Source organism: Panicum virgatum, chromosome 5N (genome assembly GCF_016808335.1).
Source record: "Panicum virgatum strain AP13 chromosome 5N, P.virgatum_v5, whole genome shotgun sequence".
In the NCBI taxonomy this organism is placed as follows: Eukaryota; Viridiplantae; Streptophyta; class Magnoliopsida; order Poales; family Poaceae; genus Panicum; species Panicum virgatum.
The window spans coordinates 26,888,892-26,898,486 of record NC_053149.1 but is presented as its reverse complement, the minus strand read 5'-3'; the positions used below and the strand labels follow the sequence as shown (position 1 = coordinate 26,898,486).

The 9,595-nt window shown below is 45.7% G+C and overlaps 1 protein-coding gene across 1 annotated transcript; it reads right to left on the bottom strand.

The window, feature by feature from the left end:
* Nucleotides 1-1,091: 1,091 nt before the first annotated feature.
* Nucleotides 1,092-5,742, bottom strand: LOC120673614 (NPL4-like protein). Its single transcript, XM_039954550.1, has 2 exons — nt 4,492-5,742; nt 1,092-1,517 (listed from the first exon to the last, which is right to left on the bottom strand). Exons 1-2 carry the CDS (start codon nt 5,488-5,490, stop codon nt 1,263-1,265), a joined length of 1,254 nt encoding a protein of 417 aa, XP_039810484.1. The 5' UTR covers nt 5,491-5,742; the 3' UTR covers nt 1,092-1,262.
* Nucleotides 5,743-9,595: the final 3,853 nt, after the last annotated feature.

The following is a 9,595-nucleotide window of genomic DNA, read 5'->3' as shown; positions in this document are numbered from 1 at the left end:
ACATGTTAATTAATAATAGGTCTACATGGATTTTATTTGACATTTATGAAAAATTTTTCTTATTTTAGATTTATTAATCTTTTATTTGAAGGTTGTACAACTTGTTTCACGAGCTCTATTTTTTTTTGTGAGATTCATTGTGCTCTAAAATATCTCTAGGAATTTGTTTCTAAATTCTCTGGAGGTGTTTGAGTTTTTCCTCATTGAAATTAAAAAATTGCTACCACAGGAATCCTTTTTTTTTGGGGGGGGTGGGGGGGGGGGGGGGGGGGGGGAGGGTGTGGGGATTCGGATTCCATTAAGGCCCCGTGATATCACTGATCACAAGGTTCTCAATGCCTAGAGGTATGCCTTCCCAAAACTGATCGGCATCCCGAGAACACATACAACTTTGCGCCGCCAACGCGTGCGCCATCTTATTACATTCTCTAGGACAAGAACTTAAAACACAAGAAGTGAGTGACATGTTCATCCTCATGTTGGTGCTAGAGCAAAAGAATTTGTCTCCAGCGCCGACCCTGCACATGCCTTTTTTAGCTGCCTTTCTGATTCCCGCCTGGCAAGCTAAAAGCTCCGCATGAAGTGCATCCTAAAATGCTTACTGTGCCAAAACTAAAAAGGGTGAATGTTGGATTGTCCAAACCAAAAGGTAATCCAATTTTTTTACACTAAAGAGCTTTAAAGTACTAGAGATAGGTTTAATTGGACAAACTGAAGAATTGAGAGACCAAATAGACTTATTCCAAAATCCAAAGTAATATAAAGATTGATCTATTCCATATTCTGTATATAAAGAACATTTCATTTTTCTCTTTACCAGCTTATATAAGTTTCTAAAGACACTCCCAACTTGTTAACTTCAACTTTCCCAAAGCTCTGTGAAGCCACGGTCAAATAACAAATCCAACATGGAAGATGGAATGAGTCACAAGACATTGATCATGATAAGGAGATTAGTCACTTTCCAAGATACAAATAATGACAGTTCTGATCGTTCACTATTGTCATTCAGAACCACCTTTGTTCCCTTACCCCACCAAACCCAGTAGCGGACCCACATGACGAAACTGTCAGACATGGGTTCAGTTCACTGCAGTGCAAGACAAGGTTCAAGCATTGCCAACACAACGAAAGATGTCACACTATCAGAATGGTAATCGCATAAGAATTGAAAATTACTTATACACCTGAGACATCCATAGGTTACACATGATGTGACAAGTAAATTGAGCATCATCCTGTCTTGCCTCTATGAGCAAAGATTATCCCTGACTGGCCAATGATTCGATCAGAAGCTGGTAGCCCTCAGGCACCCTGCTCTGAGTTTTTACACATGCAGCTAGGGGAGGCACATCGGCCTTTACATCTAAGAAAGTAGCAACCTTGAGCAGCAAATGGAAGTCGGAGATCCGCTTCACAAATGTCAGATGCTTTGTGCGGTCCAGGTGGCTTCTCAGCGCACTCATTCCTACAGTACTGCCACGGTTCTCTATAGGAAAGCCTACTGAGAGTGGACCCTGCACACACCATGTGAACTAAGGTTAGAACATTATAATATGTGAAACAAAAATTTGTAAGCAGCTACCACGCAGAGTGCAGTGAACCCATTTCCTCCCTGTCCTGTGTCAAATTGCTACACCCCAACATAGAACAGTACGATATTATATCCACTGATGGTAGAAGATTTTAATATATCAAGAGCATCATCAGTCGTATTTATGGGATCTCAATTATTTTTTGAAGGAAAAACTGTGGGGGAGATCCCCACAGTATCAAAAAACCTTTGACCATGAGTTTATTAAAATCATAATCAAGAATCACTCCCAAATTTAAATCAACCTGCAATGAAGCAGATAACAATAAATCAATAGAACTCAAAGGAACCAACACTACTACCATGCACCTTAGCACTCTTGCAATCATTCAGCTTCAGTGCACGAACTAGGACCAATCAACAATTTCTGCTGGATTTAAAGCTAAGCATCCCTTGAAAAGAAACACATGCAGTCTAACATAATTTTAACATCTAAATATATGTGATTTATTTAACATAATTTTTGTAGTTGACCATGCCATATATGTAGGAACTGTTATGTCCTGAGCATGAGCAGGTGCTCGATTGGAATATACAGCAATCAGCAAATCCTGTTTCCAGCTTGATTGAAGCACCAGAGTTATTCAAGACTTCAGGTTTGTTAGCATGTAAAAAAAAATACAAATTATCTACCTTACCAAGTTTAATATGATTTTCTAACCCCAAAGTTCAATATAATTTGTCATCTTAAACCATGCCAAGTAGAGAAAACCAAATACTCTGAGTATTCTAGAACTAATCTGAGAAAACCAAACGAAAATAAATATAAAGGAGCAACCGAGCAGCCAAACATCACATTTATGTCATAACTGCAACCTATGGATGACCTTTTCCATTTCTTTGCACCGAAAGTAGAGAATCATGCATTGGATAAAAAGTTGGAATTTTTAGAACCTGAGATCCCTTATGATGAAGATTCCGATAATTTCTTCTAAAGTTAGATCCATAGAATATTTGAGGAAAAGCAATTTTAGAGCCCTATATTATCCCTGAAGATGAAGATTCCAATAATTCTTTTAAAGGTTAGATCCATAGAATATCTAGGTAAAAGCAAAGGTACATAGTCATAAATGTCAATTTCCTTTTCTTCTACAAGTTCATTTCAAATATTCTGGCAGACCCACTAATCTCAAGAATTTTACCATTACAATAATTCTTTTAAATGTAGATCCATAGAATATTTGGGTAAAAGCAAAAGTAGATAGTCATAAATGTCAATTTCTTCTTCTGCAAGTTTGTTTCAAATATTCTGGCAGACCCACTAATCTCAAAATCGGTACTAGAGGAAGTACATGTCAAAAACAATTATCTTATTGACAGTTAATTGATACACTCCCGGACCTTCTGCCTCAGGACACCAATATTTTTCAACAAAAGCACCCCAAATTCAAGTAAATCACAGATTTTTATGACCTATAGATTCCAATATTATGCCCTGTGTTACCGGGACACGGGTGCAGGTGTCGGAATCCGACTCGGGTGCGGGTGTCCGATTCGGCAAATCCTAAAAAACAGGATTCGGGGATTCGTCCATACAAATTAAATAAGGGGAAAGAGAAATAGAGCATGCGATGGGCTGCCCTGCTCTTTGGCCCATGTTGACATCCAGCCCACCACGTCCTTACCTAAGCCCAATCCCGCCAGCCCAACTCGTCCGCTGGCCCAACTCCTCCCCCACTCCCTCACCCAGTCACCCCCCTCCCGGTGCTCTGTTCCCATCCCGGCTCTGCTCTATTCCCATCCCCTCCCTCTCCCGAACTCCAACCCTAGCGGCGGCTGTGCGGACGGCCGGCGAGGCAGTGACGGAAGCTCGGCTTGGGGGGCGGCCCGGCGGACAGCGGGCGGACGGCAAGCACGGCGCGGCTCCGACGCTCAGCTCGCAGGTGCCTGGTGCGAGGCGGCAGCCGGCGGGGGAGCGGGCGGTGTCTGCGGCTCGGAGAGCGCAACTGCAGAGCGCCGGGCGGACGACGGGTGGACGGCGGCTGCACCAGACACGGCTGCGGCGTGTCCGATACGAGTCGAATCGAATCCGACGCGAATCAACGCGCTGATATGCGTCGACGCGCCAAAAAAATTTCGGACGCGCGTGTCCAGGTAACACAGATTATGTCTCATACAACTTCTATGCAGTATGGCAGACCGCTCTCAACAGAATGAATGTTCCTTACAGGGCCAGTGTTTTTACACTTACGGGTCCTAAGGCCCACATATGTGCTATATCGTCTTATAAAGAAAAATGCCAAAGCTTTTGTTTAAAAGTAACAATATGGTGTAATGGAACTACAAATCTATGTATAACCAACCCCAATCCATGCATCATACCTACTCTAAGCACATCTTCATGTCAACAACGCAGGTAAGTCCTTACATCTCTCTCTAGTCATCTAGATGTGATTCACAGAGAAGCATGGATTATTGATCGACTGCTCCCTAGCACAAACACATAGATCCTTTTTTATGTTTTACAATTGAAATGTTTGATTTTTCAACCCAGCTATGATGCCTTTCATAATGCATATTGTACTGACAATTTTAAATAAACGAATAGCTCATGAACTAGCCAGCTGCAACTGAAGCAGCAACCCTTCCTGTCAACATAAAAAGTCCTGATGCTGCCTTTAAATTATAATATTTATGGCAAATTAATTATATTTGCTTACAATTGTGCCCAATTAAAGTATGACTTGGTTCACTACAAAGGTCAGTATTGCTACTAACTGAACAACATTGGATCAAAATAAGCTATAGATACATTCAGACAAGACAAAGAGATAAAACGCAGTACTGCCTAATTATACTAGATTCCTATATATCAAATTTATATATCCCCAACCATCCTTCTTATTTATAAATTTCAAACTACAAAATGAATAGCAGAAGTGAGTAAAGAAGTATACCTGGTGATCAGAGATCTTGACAGGGACAAGGAAGAAGTCATTGTCCACCTCCATAGTATCCTTACCCCCTGCAACCACCTCCTTCCGCATCTTGGACAAGCGGGGATCATCGGTGTCCCCAACCTCAGTTTCCAGTACCCCATCCTTGAAGAGCTTTACACAGATCTCACTCATCTGGAAGGCCTCAAAGTGCACATCTCCAGTACCGTCATCCCCCACCTCCAATTTCACTATGGCGGTGATCCACTCCGGGATCCCACCCTCGGCCTGCAGCTGGGCGGCCTGCACAACCTCCCTATTGGACATGGTGTACTCGCCTGTCTCGCTGGCCTTCCTCCCCACGGCCTGCGTGAACACGAGGCCGACCCGGCGCATCCCGAGCCCCTCGGCGATGGCGTCGACGCGGGCCTCCTCGTCGGGATCCCTCATGAGGTGGACCACGTCCTCGGCGCCCTGCTGCGGCGGCTCGTAGATGAAGTCCACGAAGACCTCCTTGGTCTCTGCGTCGACGCGGCCGTAGAGGAAGCCCGCCCGCTTGACGGCGAACGCGAGGGACTCGGCGACGTAGAGCTGGAACGCGTTGGCGGCGTCGCGGTCGAAGGAGGCGGCGGCGCAGAGCGCGTTCTCCTGGCGGGTGACGCGGATCTGGCGCGCGATGAGGTCGTCCATGGTCATCTTCTTGCCGAAGGAGCCGGCGGCGGAGAGCGCCTTGGGCGGCGGCGGGCGGGCGGAGCGCGCGTCGGGCGGGTAGGCGAGGTAGATGAAGGCTCCGTTGGCGAGGCGGAGCGAGGTGAGCGTGGCGGCCGGGTTGGCGAGGAGGGGGACGGCGGCGGAGGGGCTGGGGAGGAGGAGGGCCGGGTCGAGGGAGAGGCGCTGGAGCGGGACGGGCACGGTGAGGTGCGACTCGATGAGGCGCTGCAGGTCAGCGACGGTGGCGGAAGCCTGGTCCGGGACCGTGATGCGATCCGTGCCGTCGCGGCTGCGGATGCGGAGGATCATCGCGGCGGTGGCGGCGGCGGCGTTGCTGCTCGCGCTTAGCTTCGGCGATGGGTTTTGCGGGGATTCGGGGTTGCGCTGGTGCGATTTATAGGCCGAGCCGGGGTGGGCAGCGGAATCTGTGCGCGAGGAGGAAACGGAGCAGGGTGTAGGGAGGAGGAAGCCGAGACGGCGGGGGGATGGATAGCCGGAGATGGAGCGGGATGGGTTCGGAGGGGAGATTCCGGAAGGCTTGGGCGGGTGGTTGCGTGCTACCCGGAGCCGGAGGTACTACACCTGGCCTCTACCAACTGTAAGCCTGTGTTTAATTTGTGAAAAATGTTGGATTTGGTTCCTGTAACACTTTTGTTGTTAATTAGTAATTAATATCTAAATATAGACTAATTTAAAAGATTCATTTCGTCATTTATAGTTGAACTGTGTAATTAATTAATTTTTTTCAACTGTATTTAATACTCCATGTATATGTCCGAATGTGACGGATACTGTAGGAAAAATTTTGGGAACTAAACAGTGCCTAAGAGCATCTCTGAGAGTGCTCAAAATAATCTCCTAAAAATTAGTTTAGGGATAAATGAGAAAAAGATAGCTCCAACAGTGCTCAAAATTGGTTGCTATTTATTCGTTTTGCCCAATCTTGGTGGCAACCGAGGTCAAATTTCCACCGCTGTCTCGCGCTCTCAATATCATATCTCCGTCTATTTTTTTCCTTTATGTAGCCTATCAGCATCTCAGCCCTCTCCGCTCTCACACCAAGCTGACGCCCCATCTCGCCGGCGGCCGGCGGCCATTCCCGGCAGGCATCGCTCCCGGACAGCCTGCTAGAGACCCAAGGTACATGGCTCATGCGTAAGCATCACAGGAGCCAGGAGAGGAAATTTATTTCCCCAAATGCATCTAGCTCTTGTGCAAGTCTGGCACCAAGGACCCGATAGAGATGTAGCTCGAGGAGTCAGGGTCACTCGGTCGGAAAGAAAAACGCCGAGATGCACTTGAGTAGGCAGGGATGGTTGGTATGGTAGACCCATGTTGTATGATAAGTCGGCAATAAAAGTTTTGCGAACAAATTTTTGGGAACTGTTGGCTTGGGTGGTTTTTTTTACCTCCCAATAGTTTTTGGCGTAGTCCCAAAATCAATTTTTTTTGGACTCTAATTTTTGGGTACTCTTGGAGATGCTCTAAAGAGATTCAGGGATTGCTCGGGCAAATCTAGGTGAATGGACGCAAAATTTCAACAAAATTCTTGGCAGGTCGAAGGGATTAGGACGTTTCAACTTTCAAACATGCTAGGGTTTTAAGATTTTTCCTCAATTTTTTGAGAAAAATAAATTAGGTTTTTAAATGAAGTGGTAATTTGAAACGATGTAAGACCTTATTTAGATGCGAAAACTTTGGGTGTAAAGTACTGTAGCACTTTCGTTTGTATTTAGTAATTATTATCCCGCCATGGGTTAACTAGGCTCAAAAGATTCGTCTCGCAAATTATAGTCAAACTGTGTAATTAGTTATTTTATTTAGCTACATTTAATACTTCATGCATGCGTTTAAAGATTCGATGTGATGAGGAATCTTATAAAATTTTGGAATTTTGAGTGCATCTAAATAAGGCCGAAAACAAATTAAATACAACAAAACGGATCAAGGGAGGTGCCAGGTTCGAGTTATCAATTTTGTAAAGGTAATCGTATTTTTTTAGATATATTATAAAATTTAACCGGCAATATTCTTTTCGTGATATGCGACGTGGGCTTAACGGTGATTCTGTCAATCTCGAGATCTATCGCCTCGTTCTTTCAAAGATGCTCATTTTGCTTCATTCTTTCAAAGAATCAAAAATGCTCATAGAGGTAGATTGCATGTTTGTATTATTAGAGGTGAGTGTATCTATGTATACGTGAGCGTTTGCGTCTATACTATTTTGTTGTAAGAAAATACCTCAATGCAGACACTGCACCAAACTAAGAAAAAAGCAAACAGAAATAGTGGTAATAATAAAAATGAGTTATATGTGTAGGCGAGACAACGCAAAATGTTCATCCATATCCTCATTTGTTTTTACACACTACATTATGAGCTATCTCAAAGAGAGTTTTGAAAAATTCTCATATTTTCTTTCCACATATTTTATAGTATGTAGATGATCACTCATTTACATTCAGCCAAAGGGTGCTAGCTCAGCTGGTCTAGCTACTCTGGTGGCACCCTCCAGGTCCCGATTCAATCGTTATAGCATGGAACTTCGAGACCAGAGAAAGAGATCATTGTTAAGCAACTCCCTTTTCACTCCTAAGAAAATGGATTCTCTAAATATAACAAAAGATGAATCCAAATGATTCTCAAATTCTTGTTCCTTAGCTTTTTATTTTCTATTTGAATTGTGATGAAGGGATGCGGTGATAGTTTATGATGGCATCACTCATCTAGCCAACAATTGTGCCAAAAAAAGATCTTTCTTGTTGTTGCATATTGTGATAATGGTGAAAGTGTTCAAGAGGAATTGCTAAATGGCGAGGGACTTAGTACATGACCAGCTCTGTTTGGATACATTGGATAACTTTTATCTCTACCTTTTAGCTATAAATTAGCCTTCATGGATCCAAACTGATGGGCTAATTTTGGGCTAAAGTGAATTATCCTCCCCAAATTCTTAGGCCCTCCGAGTGCTAATGGAGTTAATTTACATAGGCCACACCTAATCATGGGAATAGAAGAAAGAGAGTAGGCATTAGCCCATGGATCCAAACAACTCACCTTTGACTAATCTTTAGCATACTAATTCAAGGCTAAACATTAGCCTTTAAAGTTAGCCCTGATCTAATGTTCCAAACGGAGCCTTGAACCTGTTTAGGTCTAACACCCAACCTGCCTAAATCTTTTTGGCTAGGTCACTTTTGGCCTATTCACTAATCAATGGCCATCGTTTGAATTTTCTTTCCCCTTCTCTAAGAAAGGATCTTTGCAACGAGGTGTACCTTTCCCCGAGCTCAAACCACCAAAGGAAAGACCGTTAAGTGGCAAGTGAGGATTGAAGATAAATAAAAATCGACATAGCGAAGGTCAATGCCTTGGCTTGATTCAGCAAAGTCTTTCCGACCAGAGGACCTATATACCCAATCCTGGAAGAGGTGTTACATCTCTTTTAACAGCTTGCAACTCATTGTCCACTGGGACTAATAATATTTCAGCATCCTCAAAATTGAAAAATGAACTACCGTTTTTAAATCCTACTAATGAGAGGGAGGAAGAACACGCAGGGGCGTAGCCAGGAATTCCAAATGAGAGGGCCAAGCCCCCATTTGGGTGGGTGGGGGGGGGCTAAAAATCTAATTAGAGGAATGTCGGGTGCCACAATTAGGGACACCCTAATTGGAGTACTAAAACCACTTTCGAAAACACAAACACATGTTAAGGCAACTGGGCCCACAAAGGCCCCCGGCCTCCTTCCAAATCTGGAAGAGAGGAAAGGACTCAAAGAAGCCCAGCATGTGGCCCATTCGCACCCCTCTCAGGCCCACCGAACAATCTCCGCCCCGCTCGAGGGTAGCGGATCTACCCTCGGGCGGGTCACTCATCTCCGCCTCGCTCGAGGGCTCCCCTCGGGACCCTCGACCGCGCAATCGCATTTCTGCCTCGCTCGAGGACAGCGGACCTGCCCTCGAGCGGGTGGCCAGTCTCCGCCTCGCTCGAGGACAGCGGACCTGCCCTCGAGCGGGTGGCCAGTCTCCGCCTCGCTCGAGGACAGCGGACCTGCCCTCGAGCGGGTGGCCAGTCTCCGCCTCGCTCGAGGACATCTCTCGGCACGAGGGACAAGTGGCCCCGCCGCCCAACCAACCGCCGTACAAAGGCATTAAAGGCCAGCTACTCCGCCACGGCTCAAAGGACGGGCGGCATCAGACTGCCACTCCCGCAGTGGATGTGACCGGCGTCCCGTCCACTGACCCCGGTCACCGCTCTGCCACCCCAGCCGCTATAGCAGCACTGTGGAGCATTCAACGCGGTACAAGACAAGTTGGCGCCGCCCCCGTTACTGTCACGCCGACATCAACCATCCGAACACACCTCCCCCTGGGGAAGGGGTCTGGCAATGTCACGTGCCCTTCCGAGAGGG